This window comes from Calliphora vicina, chromosome 3 (assembly GCF_958450345.1).
Source record: "Calliphora vicina chromosome 3, idCalVici1.1, whole genome shotgun sequence".
Lineage (NCBI taxonomy): Eukaryota > Metazoa > Arthropoda > Insecta > Diptera > Calliphoridae > Calliphora > Calliphora vicina.
In genome coordinates, this window is record NC_088782.1 from 64,838,306 (window position 1) to 64,858,239 (window position 19,934).

General features: G+C 33.6%; 2 protein-coding genes across 2 annotated transcripts in view; both read left to right on the forward strand.

The window, feature by feature from the left end:
• Positions 1 to 19,934, forward strand: part of Snmp2 (Sensory neuron membrane protein 2) — a 94,879-nt gene that overhangs the window by 59,183 nt on the left and 15,762 nt on the right. The gene's annotated exons all lie outside the window — the stretch shown is intronic.
• On the forward strand, positions 1,519 to 8,658 carry LOC135953142 (uncharacterized). Its single transcript, XM_065502846.1, has one exon. It carries the CDS (start codon positions 1,745 to 1,747, stop codon positions 8,357 to 8,359), a length of 6,615 nt encoding a protein of 2,204 aa, XP_065358918.1. The 5' UTR covers positions 1,519 to 1,744; the 3' UTR covers positions 8,360 to 8,658.

Consider the following 19,934-nt stretch of genomic DNA (forward strand, 5'->3'; position numbering starts at 1 on the left):
ACTTTTTGAAAATCGGCTGGAAAATTGCTGTGTTACGGTAGTTTAAGTTTCACGTTCTAAGTTGATGCTGAGGCAGTAAAATATTTCTTTTATATTTTAGTGAAAAAACTTACCGAAGAGACTTTCCAAAACTCTTAAGAAAAAAAGAATCAATTGAAAAATGAATGACTTTAAACTACCGTAACTCAGCCATTTTGCAACCGATTTTTATTAATATTTTTTCTGTTTAAAAGGTAAAATTTATATCTGTCAAACAAAAGAAACAATTTTAAAATTAGTTTCTAAAGAACACATTTATGATGGTTTGACGTTGTTACTTTAAAAATACCGTTATTTCACTAAAACGAAGATCGAGAATAACTGTAAGTATTTCCGTACTCTATGGACTTCAACAAAACGGAATTGCTAAATCAGAACCACTCCATATTTATCGTTTACTTTTGTATCAATGTGTAATAGTATGAATATGCTGTCATCTTCAAAAAAAAATAGATAGTGTTGGAAGTTTTAGGTTGTTTAGAAAAATAAGGAGAATAGACGGAGCCTTGCGGTAGACCTAAATTGATCTTAAAATCTTTTGATGAGATCCCGCCTACAACTCGTATAGTGCGATCTCAGAGAAGGCTCATTATAAATCGTGAATTATTACCGATATTGGCATACTTTGTTTGAATTTGCAATCTCATTAAACTGATAATTAAGGTTGACTACCGATTCCAAACATTAAAAAGGTAATGGTAACTGTTATTCAGATCTTTTCAATAATGGTATCCTTATATCGGAATTTTAGATTTAACGGTAGCTTATCGGTGAATGATTCAATTCCCAAAAATTTAATGAAGTTAAATTTAATAAATTAGCTAACCTATTAAAATCTTGGGATGTCAGAACACGTTTCTGCTATATAAATATATCTAATAACATTAATAAATACACATACGTTATTAATTACAAAATAAACAGTGGGCACGTCAGACTGATTATGAGCATCATGACATTTAAGTATAAACACTTAAGAATTTTTGCTACTTGAAATCGTTTTATCAGCCGTCTCCACTACACTCTACCCCACAGAGAACACACAAATCTGGCAGCCCACAATTAAAATTAAATGAAATAAATTAATGAATGATTGAGTTACTGGCTGGCCGGCTGACTTGTGGTCAGTTGATTAACTAGTTTCAGACTCGAACAATACAAAAACAAAAAGCGTCAACATTCTGTTTTGACACCGTCCTTAGTTAGGTGTTTATTTTATAGCAAACATTTTATTCATTACATTTAGCCAAGTTAAAAGGCGTGCGAGCAGCTTAAACTTGCTAAACTTCTACCGAAATCCAAGTCAGTGTTTAGTGGAAATGTGCGTGTGTGTGAGAGTATCTGTGTGCTGAAGATACACTGACTACAGAGCTGGTTTGTTTGTATCTGTTTCGCAAGGTGTGTATAAAACGGAAATGAAACGCAATCAAGAGATGAGCAAACTTTCTTAAAACATTTAGTTGCTGAGAAGACGTTAAACTGAACACATCGGACGAGCGGTTGAAAGAATCGAAAGAAGCAAAGAAACGCGCGTGAGTTTCTTTGTAAGAAATCGCATACAAAGTTTAAAAAATAAAAACGCTCAGCATAGCTAATCAATAGAAATTAATTAATTAGAATCAATACAAATACAATAACGTTAATGTGTTAAAATAATTTAAACAAAACGAAACAAATAATAGAAATAAATAAAATATAAAAAAATATGTCAACTGTGACACAATGGCGATTCATTTTAGCATTGCTAATCGCGAGCTCGTGCCGTGTAGTGGAATCAAAAGTATTCGAACGTTGCGAATTGGCAAAAGTGTTGCGACAACGCCATCGCCTTGATCTAACGGAAGTGGCACAATGGGTGTGCATTGCTCAGCATTCGAGTGGTTTTAATACAGCAGCTCAGGCCTTTAGTCCAACGGGGGGCTCTCATGGTCTGTTTCAAATCAGTGATGTCTACTGGTGTTCACCGCCTGGCCAAGGAGCTGGCTGCAATTTACAGTGCCATAAATTGAGGGATGACAATCTAAGTGATGATCTGTCTTGTGTCAAGCGTATTTACGACGAGCATCATCGCATATCAGGAGATGGTTATACGGCTTGGAATGCTTATCAGCAGTTCTGTAAAAATAAAGCAGCTTCCTATATACAGGATTGTTTCCCAGGAGAGCATGCCGCATCTACTTACTCAGCACCAGCCAAAGGCTATAGCTCACATCATGGTCAATTTTCGGGCAATGCCATACAGGATTATTCACCCAAGAAGAGCGCCAAGGTGTATGGACGTTGTGAATTGGCTCGCGAACTGCATCAGAAACACAAAATGCCCATGCAACAAATACCCACTTGGGTATGTATAGCCGAACATGAATCCCGTTTCAATACAGCCGCCGTGGGACGTTTAAATGCTGATGGTTCAGCCGATCATGGTCTCTTTCAGATCAGTGATCTCTACTGGTGTTCTCATGATCGCTATAGTGGTGGCAAGGCATGCGGTTTGTCTTGCAATAAACTCTTGGACAATGACATAACTGATGATGTACGTTGCGTGAAGAGGATACACAATGAACACACAGCCATTGCAGGAGATGGCTTTACCGCCTGGACAGTCTACAAGCCACATTGTCAAAATCAACGTTACGAGCATGTAGCAAGCTGCTTTAAAAATACCCAACAAACCACACATCATAAGGTGCAAACCACAGCAGTGGGCTTGGCCTCAAATCAAGTGCATACTACAACTAAATTTGCCCTCAACAGCAATAATCCATTCTTTAAAAATGTGGGACAACAGACACCATCGAAAACACATTATACGCCGCCCAGCTACAATGATATTTTCAAAACAGCTACATCTACATCGTCATCAGCGAATAAGGGCGTTTCTCATAAGGGTAAAGTTTATACACGTTGCTCATTAGCACAAGAACTCTTTTCTAAACACAACTTTCCAATGCAGGATATAGCTACGTGGGTTTGCATCGCCGAACACGAATCTCATTTTAATACCGCAGCCATAGGACGCTTAAACACAGATGGCAGTGCTGATCATGGACTTTTCCAGATAAGTGATCTTTATTGGTGCGATCATAATGCGTATGGAGGCAAAGCTTGCAATTTGCCCTGTGACAAGTTACTGGACGACGATCTAAGGGATGATGTGGCTTGTATAAAAACCATACATGAGGAACATAGCAGAATCTCGGGTGATGGTTTCAATGCCTGGACAGTGTATAAGCCTCACTGTCAAAATCAAAATATCAACCAGGTTAAATCTTGTTTTGATGCAAAGACTTTGGAATCTATTGAAGTTATGCAACCCTCCCCCAGCTATAAAGTGCCAGTTGCAACAGGTAAAGGTAAAATTTATTCTAAATGCGAATTAGCTAAGGAATTATATCATAAGCATCGCATGCCCATGGAACAAATACCAAAATGGGTGTGTATAGCTCAACATGAATCTTCGTTTAATACCGGCGCTGTAGGTCGTCTAAATACGGATGGTTCGGCTGATCATGGGCTCTTTCAAATAAGTGATCTTTATTGGTGCTCTCACGATCAGTATGGTGGTAAAGCCTGCAATATACCCTGTCATAAATTATTAGATTCTGATATTACAGATGATGTTAGATGTGTTAAGATTATTCACGAGGAGCATACTAGGATTTCAGGAGATGGTTTCAATGCATGGACAGTATATCAGCCTCATTGTCGCAATACGGGTATGAGTCACATTAAGGAATGTTTTACGGATACGGAACTTACTCAAGTACAAACAACCGGTTCTAGCAATTCTTTAATTCCTCAAACTTCATATGGATCAAAACCTGCTCCAAAAGGTAAAATTTATAAAAAGTGTGAATTGGCTCAGGAATTATTCCACAAGCATCGTATGCCCATGGATCAAATACCCAAATGGGTGTGTATCGCTCAACATGAGTCCTCATATAATACAGCTGCTGTCGGCCGCCTCAATACAGATGGTTCGGCTGATCACGGTCTGTTCCAAGTAAGTGATCTTTATTGGTGTAGTCACGATCAGTATGGAGGTAAGGCTTGTAATATTCCTTGTGATAAGCTGCTGGATTCTGATATAGCGGATGATGTTAGATGTATCAAAATGATACATGAGGAGCATACTAGGATATCAGGAGATGGCTTCAATGCTTGGACGGTGTATAAGCCACATTGTCGCAATACGGGTATGAGTCACATTAAGGAATGTTTTACGGATAAGGAACTTACTCAAGTACAAGCAACTGGTTCTAGTAATTCTTTAATTCCTCAAACTTCATCTGGATCAAAACCTGTCGCAAAAGGTAAAATTTACAAAAAGTGTGAATTGGCCCAGGAATTATTCCACAAACATCGCATGCCTATGGAACAAATACCCAAATGGGTGTGTATTGCTCAACATGAGTCCTCATATAACACTGCTGCTGTTGGCCGCCTCAATACAGATGGTTCGGCCGATCACGGTCTTTTCCAAGTAAGTGATCTTTATTGGTGTAGTCACGATCAGTATGGAGGTAAGGCTTGTAATATTCCTTGCGATAAGCTGTTGGACTCTGATATAGCGGATGATGTCAGATGTATCAAAATGATACATGAGGAGCATACTAGGATATCAGGAGATGGCTTCAATGCTTGGACGGTGTATAAGCCACATTGTCGTAATACTGGTATGAGTCACATTAAGGAATGTTTTACGGATAAGGAACTTACTCAAGTACAAGCAATTGGTTCTAGCAATTCTTTAATTCCTCAAACTTCATATGGATCAAAACCTGCTCCAAAAGGTAAAATTTATAAAAAGTGTGAATTGGCTCAGGAATTATTCCACAAGCATCGTATGCCCATGGATCAAATACCCAAATGGGTGTGTATCGCTCAACATGAGTCCTCATATAACACTGCTGCTGTTGGCCGTCTCAATACAGATGGTTCGGCTGATCACGGTCTGTTCCAAGTAAGTGATCTTTATTGGTGTAGTCACGATCAGTATGGTGGTAAGGCTTGTAATATTCCTTGCGATAAGCTGCTGGACTCTGATATAGCGGATGATGTTAGATGTATCAAAATGATACATGAGGAGCATACTAGGATCTCAGGAGATGGCTTCAATGCATGGACGGTGTATAAGCCGCACTGTCGTAATACTGGTATGAGTCACATCAAGGAATGCTTTACGGATAAAGAACTTACTCAAGTACAAACAACTAGTACCAGCAATTCATTAATTCCTCAAACTACATCTGGATCAAACCCTGTCGCAAAAGGTAAAATTTACAAAAAGTGTGAATTGGCTCAGGAGTTGTATCACAAGCATCGCATGCCCATGGAACAAATACCCAAATGGGTGTGTATCGCTCAACATGAGTCCTCATATAACACTGCTGCTGTTGGCCGCCTCAACACAGATGGTTCGGCTGATCACGGTCTGTTCCAAGTAAGTGATCTTTATTGGTGTAGTCACGATCAGTATGGAGGTAAGGCTTGTAATATTCCTTGTGATAAGCTGCTGGACTCTGATATAGCGGATGATGTTAGATGTATCAAAATGATACATGAGGAGCATACGAGAATTTCAGGAGATGGCTTCAATGCATGGACGGTGTATAAGCCGCACTGTCGTAATACTGGTATGAGTCACATCAAGGAATGCTTTACGGATAAAGAACTTACTCAAGTACAAGCAACTGGTTCTAGTAATTCTTTAATTCCTCAAACTTCATCTGGATCAAAACCTGTCGCAAAAGGTAAAATTTACAAAAAGTGTGAATTGGCCCAGGAATTATTCCACAAACATCGCATGCCTATGGAACAAATACCCAAATGGGTGTGTATTGCTCAACATGAGTCCTCATATAACACTGGTGCTGTAGGTCGTTTAAATACAGATGGTTCCGCTGATCATGGTCTTTTCCAAATAAGTGATCTTTATTGGTGTACTCATGATCAGTATGGTGGCAAGGCTTGTAATATACCCTGTGCTAAGTTTCTGGACTCTGACATAACTGATGATGTTCGCTGTATTCAAATTATACATGAGGAGCATACTAGGATCTCAGGAGATGGCTTCAATGCTTGGACGGTGTATAAGCCACATTGTCGTAATACGGGTATGAGTCACATCAAGGAATGTTTTACTGAAAAAGAACTAAAACAAGTTAATGTACCTACAACATCTGTGATAACCAATTCAATAGAGCCTCTCTACACACCTCACACAAAAAATACTCCCAAAGGCAAAATTTATAAAAAGTGTGAATTAGCTCAGGAACTTTTAAGTAAACACAAAATGCCCATGGAACAAATACCCACTTGGGTTTGTATAGCTCAACATGAGTCCTCATATAATACGGCCGCGGTTGGACGCCTAAATGCAGATGGTTCTTTTGACCATGGTCTCTTTCAGATCAGTGATCTTTATTGGTGCTCGCATGATCAGTATGGCGGTAAAGCATGTAATATACCCTGTGATAAGCTGCTCGATTCCGATATAACAGATGATGTAAGATGTATTAAAATCATACACGAGGAACATACCAGAATATCAGGTGATGGTTTTAATGCTTGGACAGTTTATAAACCTCATTGTCGTAATCGCAAAATGGAAGAGATACGCTCGTGTTTTACTCCCAATCAAATTGAGGATTTTGACAAGAAGCAGACATATTCGAATAAACCCAAACAAACTCAGCCATTACAACAGGCGCCAGCAAAAACTTCTGCTTTTAGCAGTAATCCCTTCTTAAGTGGTGGATTTAAAACACAAGCCAGCAACCAAGTTTCTACAGTTAAGCCAAACAATGAAAAGCCAAACTATGCCAATAATCCATTTTTGCAAAATCTTAAAATACCTAGTGTTAGCGAACATCATAAATCAGTAGGTTCAAACAGCTTTACTAATAACAACCAGCTAAACTATCAGCAAAATTCTGTACAAATTAACCAGCCATTGGCAGTTACATCATCGAAACCTAATTATAAAGACAATCCTTTCCTAAACGGTGGCTATAGTACTTTATCGGGTAATAATTTTATATCGAAACCTGTTGAAATAATAACAGAGCTAGAATCGTTCAAAACTAATCCATTTTTAAGCAGCAGTCTTAAATTATCCACCACTGTCAAACCAACTCAGTCTTCTCTTCAGAATAATGGCTACCACAATGAAGTAACCAAAAACTATTTAAATAGTAATGACTTTAGAACAACAACAACAACATTTAAGCCTAAAACTACAGCTACAAAACCAACCACCACAACGTGGACAACAACCAAGAAACCAACCACATCGTGGAATAGCTTTAGCTCGACGAGAAAACCAATCACCACAACTACACGAAAGAACACAACTAACAAAACCACTACTACAACTAAAAGACCAACAACTACAGGTAAAAAGCCAACCACAACAACTAAGACCACAAAATCCCCTAAAACTACTACAACTTGGAGTTGGCAAAATCAGAAATCAACTACCACAAAGCCGAAAACTACCAGCACCACAAAATCACCACGAACTACCACCACTTGGCATTGGCAAAATCAAAAATACACCAACAATGCAACATTAGGACAAGTTATCACTACAAAATCCCCACGAACTACGACTACAAAGCCCGAGAAAACCACTTGGAATTGGAGAAACGAACAGAAATCCACCACCCTAAAACCTCTAACCAGTACAGCAAACTGGCAGAAATGGGATAAACCAACCACTAAAGGAACAACCAAAAAACCCAGCGCTACAACGACAACCACACAGAAAACTACCAACAAATGGTGGAGTACAACAGCAAAACCCACCACAGCCCGAACAACTAAGCCAATTCGTTTAGACAACCAAAAAACCACAACCAGCCGCCCCACCACAGCCAAAACTACAAGAGTTACCACCACAAAGCCAATTCGCTACGATAACTACAAAACCACAACTTTGAAACCTCAAACCAGCAAAACCACAACTCTTAGACCTCGAACTGCCACAACAAAGTCAACGCTACAAAAAACTACAATTACGACAACAACACGGAAACCTTTTACAACAAAGTCAACAACTAATACAGAATACAATAAATACAAGAATGATCCATTTAGTCATCCATTCTTTGCCAAAGTTAATGAACAACTTAAACAATTGCGCGGCAATGTGACTACCACAAAACTGCCTAGTTTTGCAGCTACCAAACTGCAAAGTTTTCCACAGTCCACACTCTATCAAGATTTTAAAAATAGCACCTTCAACAAAACGAAAACTATTGTAGCCTATAATTTTGAAGGCTCCAAATTGAGCACCACAAAACGACCCAGATTCTAAGGAATCCATATGTATCTACATATTCTGTAGTATAACATTGTGATTTTGTTTGTTAAAATTGTTTTCTTTGTTTTCTTTATATTAAAAAAAAATGTTGTTGAATTTATTTTTTTGTAATTCTTATTTTACTTATTTGTTTTGTATTTTTTTGGTTTATGAAAAGTACTGCCATTATGTGATTAAATCATATTATTTTTCCTAGTTTTAAGTTTAGTATCTTTAGCCTAGACAAATTATTAAGCCGACTTTATAATGAAATATATATAAATTAATTAAATAAATAATTTAAAATATCTAAATATTTCATTGCATTTTTATTGAGTATTTTGTTAAAAAGTTAGAAACAAGTTTTTTTGTATTTTATTGATTTCATATGTAAACAAACAAATAAATAAATTATTAGGTATATTTGATGTTTTATCGATTATAGCCTTGTTAACAATAAAAAAAAAACAGCTTTGATCTAAAGGAAATATATCATTATTTCCAGTTGCTACAAAGCCGCATCATCAAACCGTATCATCAACAATTTTGTTAACAAAACCATAAATAAAAATATTCATGTTTTTTGTTTTGATTTCATACATTATTCAAGGTTAATTATATTTATTTATTTAAAACTATTTGATCTGTTTATCTAATGACATTCTATCCATCTTAGAATATGGATTTTGAGTGGTAGTTATGTGCTATTAAGATTAATCATCATTGAAGAGATTCCATTTAAATTATAGGTATAATATTATAATTACTTATTCTGAATGCCCAATTGTGTTTTTGAATGTAATGAGGGGTATAGATTACCCAGGAAAAGCTAACATTGCAAAGTAATGAGTTAAAATTCTAATTTACTCTTCATTTTAACACGGTGATGTCTATAGAGGCAAGTACTTACCACGTTTACTTACAAAAGGGAACCTAAATAAGTAATCTATTACAAATTGACTTAAAAAAATTATTCTTCATTTATAACGTAAGAGATTCAAAAATTAAATTTAATGAAGAACAAATATTTTAAATCAATTTGAATTATTGGGAGTATGACTTAAAATTGCGAATTTTTTTAAAATTGTTAGCCTTTATTTTGAAGCATTTGTACAATAAAAATTTATTCAAAGTATTGGCCATTGTTAGCTATGACCTTTACCCATCTTTCTGACAACATATGGATTCCGAGCCAAAAGAATTGCTCATCTTTTGAGGCCCAGAACGAATCAAGGATACTCTGTTCTATAGTGAAGAGTATCCCAGAGAGTGCGTAAAGCATCGATCGAAACAAATAGTAGTTGGAGGGGACTATGCCTGGCCGCATTAGAGTGCTCCAAGATTGTATGGACGAAAAAAACTTTCTAGGTACAGGCCGTGCCCCCCTCTAGAATTGTTCTATGTATTGTAGAAACACGTTGTGTAAACTATTAGGATGATAGGATAACGTTAACTGGTGGCGCAACGACGCTGAAGTTTTGAGGTGCATTTACAAGGGGAAAATATGCAATTTTTTCAGTTTTTGTAAAAATTTTGCCATAAAATAATGACTTTTACAATTTAATTTAAAAGAATCGAAATGTGTACGTAATTGTCGTTATAATAAGATATAAAAGACAAAAATTGGTGAAAAAATGTTAAAGTTATTAAAAAATCGCCAGGCCATTAACGTGTCTCAGGTCACTAGAACAAGAAATTTATGAACAAAATTAACATATTTTGAGAAATAATAAAATAAAAGCTCATTTTTACTTAAAATATATCCATATTTACTTGTATATGAGTTTTTGTCCGTGTAGGATACCGTTAACCTATTCGCAGGTATGACCAAAAAAATTTAATTTTTTTAACGACAGTTTCAAAACTCCAATTTCAAATTTTTAAAAATTTTGTTAAACAAATTTCAGAATTTTTTGATCATCACATGGGGATTTATTGACAACATTATAGGGAATAAAAATGTGAAAAAGGTATTCAATACCTCCTATAGTTTTTCCGTACCTGCGATATAAATTTTGCGATTTTCGAGAAAAACTAATTTTTTGGCCATATTTTGGGGAATGACCAGAATTTCCTTACTGTAATGATTTTTAAGTAAAAGCTATTCAGAATAATATAGTCCAGGTAATTTTAAATATAGTCTGAAAGTTTTACTAAAATCGGAAAACTTTAACCCTTAAATCGTGAAGGTCAAAGGTCAATTTTTTCAATATTTGGAATTTCTCATGGAAAGATAGCGAAATATTATATATTTTTGGGCCGATTTTGATGAAACTTAAGAAAAATATAAAATGAAGTCTAGTATTCACAATAACAGTACAAAAATGGAAATTATCCCTTAAGAGTACTCAAACATGATGGCAAACTATGATCACGAAAATCACGCTGGCAATGAAGTCGCTGATTGTCTTGCCAACAGAGGTGCTCGACGCTCATTTATAGTTCCTAAACCGTTCTTTGGTATCCCACGTGGATACAATATGGAACGTATTCGTTCTTGGGTTGAATCGGAATTTGCCCGATTTTGGGGTAATTTTCCAGGACTAAGACAGTCCAAACGATTGATTACCCTATCCAAACGTAGATCCTAGTCGTTGCTCTAGATCGGAAAGGGTGAATTGAGGATACTTACTGGATTAATCACCATACATTGTGGTTTGGAAGTATCACCAATTTATATTAGGTAATGTTGAGAATGAACAGTGTAGGTTTTGTGGACTTCATGCTGGCAATATGCAGAACTAAATGGCTCGGAAGGGCCTTATTGGCCCCGGGGGACGTAATTGATCTCTCACCAAATAGAATACTTGGCTTTATACGTAGCCTAAATCTGTTAGGATGAAAAATATAAGGCTGCACAAAAGATCCTATGGGTCGCAGTACGTAGAGCCTCACTAATAATAATAATAATCCGGACTTAGAACCACGTACACTGAATGACCAAAGGAGAGCTGTAATCTCCTTATGGATACTCACTTTCCGGGTTCAATGCCTTTTTCATCGTTAGGTTTTTTTATCTCTGAAAGCCAGGCAACACTTAAGACAATGTCTTGCTATGATATAACGTCGAGTATTATCATGGACTGTGTTGAATTTTTTAATGGACTCGGTTCACACAATAAGCTGACATTCTGCTGAATAAATGGTCATAAGAATCAAGCTGGGATGAGCTAATACAGATGATCACCTTTGAACGACCTGAACGTCTCATTGGCTTCTTCATTCTTTGGTTTAATCGGATGTTAGAAGACATTGGGTAACTTATTTGGCTGAACGATTCATTACTAAATGAAGATCCTAGAAGATACATGTCGCTCGAGCGATTTTAGAATACATACTGCACTATTCACTGGACAGTATACCTCCAGTTTACTTTAAGTAATGTTGGAACAAAGCAGTGTTGATTTTGCTAGTGGTAAAGAGTAATGCGGTTTTTAATAACAATAATAGAAATAGACCTAAGATCTTGAAATATTATTGACACAGTTCATTCTTAATAACGCTACATTAAGGAAACTAGTGAACTCGACATTCTTACATTATTTTGAGAAGTAATTGTGAAAAACTTCTCCCTGGAGTAAAGTAATATTGTGACAAAATAGACTGCCTGATAACACAAAAATTATAGCGTAAAATCCTCCTCCTTTCTTGCATACTCTACTACCCACAGTATTGTAAAGTTTCATGCGAGGTATATGCGATCTCAGTAGCGTATGTCCAGATCTAAAATGTCATCCATTCTTTAATTATCCATGATTTGTCCTCCCGATGGTCATTATCTTTGTTAGTGATTGACATGTTTACTAAATAAAAAATGGTTGAGATCTTTCTTGAAATTGACTTTTGTCAAATAGTTCCCAATTGAGGCTTCTACATTAAAATAGCAAGGTATATTATTAGAAGATAGGTATGAGGAATCATTTGCTTCAAAATGCATTGCGCATCTGGTATGAAAATACCTACGTATATACCTATGTGTTATACAGAAATGGTAGTATTTATGCATGGATTCAGATCCGATACCTGTTACGTTTCTGAAAAATTTAATTTAACTCTAGATATAACAAAACTATTTAAAATCCCTAGGAAAACTAACTTAGGAAACTCTGTAGTATTTGGACTTTGTCAAATTTATCAATGACGAATGTCATGCCATTTTATTTGGACTGTTTATTAGTTGTATTGTTGACGAACTTGATCAGTTTTAGCAAGATCACTGATAGGTTTCTACGCCAGCAGGAATTGTAACTTAGTCCTTTTTACCGGGAACGATTTTTCGGTGTTTCGGACTCATAAAGCTCATACTTGTAGCCAAGGTTGTCATAATAGATCTAAGGATCTCCAATTGTACTCCTACACTTAAAAGCTAAACCTAAACCAACCCTTCACTATGACCAACTTTTATTCTTTCCACATCATTTAAATTTCATGTTATTAATTAAAATGAAATAACTTTCTTAGAGATTGTGTTAATAGAAAGAAACACACAAATCTTTTAAGCAAATTAACATTATTAGAGCTAATAACAAAAGATTTATATACATTAATATGCAAATTATTAAATTTTATAATGACGACATGTTCAGTTTTTTGTTTTTTTTTTTCATTCAAACCGGAAAGAAACGATTATACGAAACAAAACGTAAAATATTCTTTAAATTTTATTAAAATTCATAAGAAATTTTAATAATCTAAACAATTTTATTTATTTTTTTGTTTCAGCTTTAAAATTTAACAGGTTTTATAATTTTTTTATTCAAATAATAAAATTCATATAAAAATACTAGGTATATATTCCCGTCTGGCAACCAAGTTTAATATGTATCGAATGTCTGTATAAATGGGACCAATGAATCTAGTATTAAATTCAAATTGAAACATTATTTATTTTTTTTGCTTTGTTTTAAATTTAAATATTATGCCATTTGGCAGAAATCTATTTAGTATAGCTGGATGTTAGAGATAGTTTTAATTAGATACATTTGGCTGTCACTAGCGTGTGGAACATAAATATATCTTAACACTTTATTGCTTTTTAATATTTCTCAAAACCTCCTTAATTTTTAGATAAGAAAAGTTTTGATTCTATAATGAGTTCTCGTATATTTAGCAAAAGGTCAACGTATCTCTGGTCACATTGACAGTTAGAACAGTATGTTGTGTTTGTGTAGCCTCTGGAATACGTACAATCTGTTGGCAAATTAATTAATTGAAACATTTTAGGTTTTTAAATGGTAGGTCAAGAAGTTAACCATGAAATAGTATCTATAGATAACGGTTTTGCTTTTAGGAATCTGTAATCCAGATGCTGTTATAAAATTCATTTGCTTTTAAATTGTTTATAAATTTAAAGTTTAATAGCTTCAAAACTTGTTCGTGACTCGGTGATGGGCAATTTAATATATTCCAAATTTTGTAGGTCACTTGTTCGATAAGAGTTAATGGATATAAAACGTAAATCTTTTCAGAACAAATCGGTTTCCATCTTACTTAAGTAAAAATAAATGGAAACTTCATTATCATATACATTGATTTTTTAATTATTCTACATTCTATTCCATAAAACTATTAGTTCCACAAAATAAATGTAGATGAGGAAAATCAAAAATGTTGGAAGATTTGACTTAAATTGTTTCCTTATAACTCTAGCACCATTTTGTTATCGAATATGCAGATACTTAAGTATGCTAAAACTGTTTGCGTTAATATTTTGTATCATTGCGCACAAATGTTTTGTTGGTTTAAATTTAAATATTTCTACAAATGCTTAAAATACTAAAATACCAATTCATAGAACTCTCTAGGAGCTATCAGCGTGTGTTAAAATATTTATTCAATATTTAATAACTTTAAAAATACACTGAAAAGAAAGAAAGAAACAAAGCATATGATGCTATGTTTTTTTAATTTTTGTTTCCATCCGGGGTATGCTTAGTATGACCAGGTTCTTCAAATGTCTGCTTCCTTTGAAATGTTCTTTACCACAGAGCAGAGAAAGCTTCGGCTCTCGGTCGGCTAACGACTTATTATTATAAAGTAAATGCAACGGATGTAATTCAAGAAGATGAATTATTAGATAAATACTTCGACTCTTGGTGGTCTACGACTAATTGAATTCAATCCGAAGAGATACATTTTTCGGCATTCATCGGCTAACTATGACTAGCTAATGAGTACAATCCGAGAGATAAATGCTTCGGTGGGCTAATGACTAATTACACTGTCCAACAAATTGAAAATTTTTGATTGGAACAGAATAGTGACCCTATAATTCTGAAAGAGCATGTTGATTAGATCATTTCTGTAGAATAAACTTAGTCCAGCTGGTCTGAATTTTCTTTTACAGTGGGTCAAAGTTTAAATTTGTTGATCAAAGGGAGCTTTATACTAAATGAAAAAAATGTTGTAAGTTATTATCTGAGAGAATTCTTATGGTCAGAGTTATATTATGGAATTTTATGGGGATAATTTTTGTGGAAGATCCTAACCCTCTAGCTCCTCTCCTTAGGGGTCAATTTGACCCCTTTTTTGAGCAAATAAAAAAAAGTCCTATCAAAAAGGACATTTAAGGATTCAAAATGAATAAATATTCAATTGCCATTCTGCTTCCTTGAGGATTCAAGTCAAGAGGTATTCTCTGTTCTATATATAGCATAGCCAATTCTAGGCAGAAATTTGGATATATTTTAATGATATTATTACCTCGGAAAGCTGCATTACATGAATATAGGATTACGGATGTGGCTTCGGTTCAAATCGATATATGGTTAAATCTCCATAATTTGTTCAAAATTGTATTTCCTTATTAATGCAGTCGGTAGTTCACGTGGTGCCTCAGTTATTCCAAGGCTTTTTATGAGGGTGAGATATTAGGAGCTCGGGTGAGATGTTTTCAATTTCTGATGCCTTGTTATTCTTAAGATTCTTAATTGCATTAGTAATTTCCTCTAGAGTAGGTATTTCCACCGAGAAATCTGATCTCACTTAATGGTATTCGTAACTCCAAGTTATATGTGTGTCCTCATATGAGCAATTCAGTATATTACTTGGTGATCTTCTTTTCAGTAAATTGCATGGCTATCATTGGGGTAAATTATTTGTCCAAACGATTCATTACTCTGTCCAGACGAAGATCCTAGAAGATGCTTTCCCGCAAAAATAGCGATTTTAGGGTCTTTAGATACCACCAGATTACTTTATGTAATGTTGGGACAAAATAGGGCATCATAACAAGTGTTGTCACTAAAATATTATTAAAAAATTTCTGGTTTTAAATAAATTTTAATAAATTTTTTGAATAATATTGGGTGTATGACTTAAAAGTGCGGGATTAACAATACATGCGAATCTTTTGAACTCCTTTTTTATTATCACTTAGTGATTGTACATTAAACAATTTTTTTTTTTCGAAAATTTCGAATTTTTTCGCCAACAAAGCGTTATATGGGGGAAGTTTAGCTTTACTTCTTGAATTGGAAAAAAGTGCCGTTGACGTACACCTATTGCTCACCGAATCTTATGGTGAATGTGTTTCATCGTGCGAGAGATGCTTTATGAGGTTCAAAAGTAGTGATTTTGACACAGAAGGCAAATATCGCCCAGGCAGGCAAAAGATCTAGAATTGGTGGCAGTACTCTATGATGTTTCTTGTAAAAGTCAAAAAGAGCTTGCAAAATCATTGGGAGCTACTCAATCAGCAATTTCAAAACGTTTGAAAGCCGGGAAATTGGGTACCATATGAATTGAAGCTGAAAGACCTTGAAAGACGATTTGGTATGACAGAAATGCTGCTTGGACGCTATAGTGTCAAAATGGCAACACTGGTTTATATATTACGTTTTAATGGGATCAGTAGTTTCGGGGTTATAATAACAAATTTAAGCAAAAAATATATTTTTTACGTGAAAATAGCAAATTTTTGTCTTTTAAAAAACTCATGAAAAATCGAAAATGGCAGAAATTGTTCAATTTATCACAAACCCACATATAATAGCAACAAAATGAGATATCGATCATAAAAATCGATTGATTCTTTTCGAATTTATTCACAATTAAGTGAATTCGCCCATTTTCACCAAATTTCGTGACGATCGGTCACGAAATTTGGTCGGTAAAACGTCTTCTTCGTTGCTTTTCACAACGGATTTTGTTATATTTTTTTCGAATGAAATATTAAAATAAAATATAAAAAATCAAATAATTCAAATTTAAAATATTTTGTAACACTTAAGTAGTTAAGATAGAAGGATGAAATTTTGGCATGTGGTATTCAATATTTGGATCTTTAACTCACTATTTTTTTTAAAAAAAAAGTATTGAAAATATAAAAGGATATTCAAGGATAAAAATTTGAAAGGACATTTTTGACATCTTTTGATCCTTACAGGATAAAATAAAAATAATACGAAATATTTTACAACTCTTCTTGATCATTTGACACCAAATTTGACATAGTAGAATGATCAGAAGTATTTTAAAACATTTTTTTAAAAATGTACTCCTCTGAAAATTTGAAGTACTTTTAAAAGGAAACAGGATCACGAAATTTAAAACTGAAAACACAGTTTTTTTCCATTTAATTTATTGTTTCAGACGTATATCATCCGGTTAGTGTCTAATATTGAGTGTCGTACGGAGTAATAACAAATTGAAGCCAAAAATATATTTTTTACATGAAAAACTCACAAGAAATTGTTCAGATTTATTGCTTTATCGCAATAGAAACAAAGTGAGATATCGATCATAAAAATCGATGGATTATTTTCGAATTTATTCACAATTAAGTGAATTCGCTTATTTTCAGAAAATTGTATGTGCATACAAGCGTATAAAGGTTATGTAAATTTGAACTATTCTATGTTTACATCAATAATATCGGACAAAATCTTTTTGAGTTATCTCAAATTATGTAAAGAAACATTTAAAAAAATTCACAATTTTAGAATAAAAATTTTTTAAAAAAAATCTATCCATAGAATTAAAATTTTTTATCATTTTTGTACTTAAGTAACCATGATGCATCAAGTCTATATAGTGGTTAGTGAAGCCTTTTTTTGCTGTTGACCTGTGTTATCAGTGTTTAAAATAATAGTCCAACAAATTTTAAAAATCTGTTCTGAGTTAGAGATTTCCATTTAAACCGTTTAATTAATGATTCCCCCAAAAAAATTTCAGTGTAGCATCGAAATAAAATCTAAAATTAGTTTAAACACCTGATATACTTTCTAGAACTCATTATTGATTATGGTAATTTTCCATTTAGCAACATCATATAAAATTTTGAGAGTTCTGACAATAAATTAAATACACTAATGAAATTAACTTCATGATTAGAATTAAACATTATTAAACAGTAATAATTTATAAACAAAACATAACACACTTGTTATAAAATACATAATGTATGAATATTGAAAATATAAAATGTTCTTATACAAATAGAATTTAAATTAAAATTAACAAAGCATGATGGGAGACATGATCCCAGAAAGGATTAAAATTATGGTTGAGAAGAAAACCTTTATCGTCTAAAATCAAAAACAGATATAGTATTTATTTGAGAATGAAATTGGGATTCTTAACTAGCTTTAATTTAACATTGATCTACAAAAAAATCGTTCCATGGCTTGTTTTCAAAACTGGAAATATTTTAAAGTTCAACAGTGTATTTGACAGTTGACAGCTTCTTTCTATTTAAAGCCTTTATAAGTTAAGTTCTTGTTTTAATTTCTTTTGAAATTATTTCCTTTCTCTTTGTGAATGAAATCCCATTTGCGAATCAAGTGTTTGACAAATTCCCACTTTTATAATTATGCAAACACATAAAATAGTTAATATCCATAGAAATTCTATAAATTCGCTTAAGAGACTTGTTTTAAGTCTTCTTTTTTCTTTTCCACTAAAAAATTAAACCGGATTAAAAAGACATTAAATTAAACTATTTTTAACGAGTAAGGTTTCAATTAAAAAATCATAATTTCCGAATCGTGGGCATACGATCGCTTAATGACAGCGTAATAAATATGTAACCTTAATTACATATTTAAATTTAATTGTATCCCCCAAAAATCTATAAAGATGCTGGTTCAAGTAATCAAGACCTTGAATATGTAAAGTGTTGAAGTTTTTTTTTTCACATTACACTTGAATTTTATTTTATTATCAGTTAATAGTTTATTTTGTATGTGATTAACATTTATAGTACGAGTAAATATTCTTCTTTTTTTTGGTTTCTTTCTTCTTTTAGTGCCAAATCATTCACTTGACTTTTAAAAGAATTTCAATGTTTACAATTTATGATCAACTGGAGATCATCTATCTACTCTTTATATGGTGTGTACAATTAAAAGTAAAAGTTTTTAAAAGTTTGTTGTTAAGAGTTTGGAACGAATCTTGAATACACTTCCATGATCACTGAATAATAAGCTTTATTCTTAAAGTTAAAACATAATAATAAGTATAAATTTATGTTAAATAGTGATTCGTTACTGGTATATCAATTTTAATAGAGATTTTCCTTTGTTCCAGTAGTAATATCATGATCCTTTCACATATTTTTAACATACATTATCAGTTCTTAAATAATGTAGATCTGATCACCCCATATCTGATCTCACTTTGATTAAATTAACTCGGTATCATATTGATTGAGTGTCTTTCTATGGAAGATTATAGTGAGTTTCTTGGTGATCTTGTTAAAATCCATAGATCAATTTGTTGCAGCGGATACTTCCTTACCATCCCTAATGGCGTCTTTCCGTTATGTTTATCCATCTAGACTCTTCTAAAGTCTCAAAATTTTTTACTTCCTCTCGATTTTCCTATAACCAATGTTGTTATCCATTGTTGATCCTCCGGTTGATATCAGATGTTATAAAATGATCTGCACTGCACTGCAATGTAAATCCCACTTATTTTAAATTATATTATCAGTTCTTAAACAATGAACTGCAAAATAATGTAGATCAGATCACCACATATCTGATCTCACTTGATGAGATTCGCAACTCCATGATATATGGAAGAAGTAGTGAGAGGAAATCATCACCGAGTTGAAGACATTAACTTGTCATTATAACCTTTGAGTGTCTTTCTATGGGAGATTTTATGTTGGTGAGTTTCTTGGTGATCTTGTAAACATCCATAATTGCGCTGTCAGTTATGTTTATCCATCTAGACTCTTCTGAAGTCCCAAAATTTGTTACTTCCTCTCGATTTTCCTATAACCAAAGTTGTTATCTATTGTTTATCCTCCGGTTGATCCTGGGGAGTCCTAAGTTTAGTTTTTCAAGTACGAATATCAGTTTTTATAAAATGATCAGCAAAATAATGTAAGTCCCACTTCTTTTTAAATTATATTATCAGTTCTTAAACATTGAACAGCAAAATAATGTAGATCTGATCACCCCTTATCTGATCTCACTTCATGTGATTCGCAAACTCCAAGTTTTATGTCTGTTCTAGTGAGAACAAATCATCATATAGCAGTAATATTGTATCCAGATATTCATTTGATCAAATTTTGTAGTCATTAACTCAGCATTATATCCTTGAGTGTCTTTCTATGAGAGATTTTATGTTATTGAGTTTC

Excerpts from the sequence above, each read along its gene's own strand:
- LOC135953142 (XM_065502846.1), top strand. The coding sequence starts at position 1,745 with ATGTCAACTGTGACACAATGGCGATTCATTTTAGCATTGCTAATCGCG.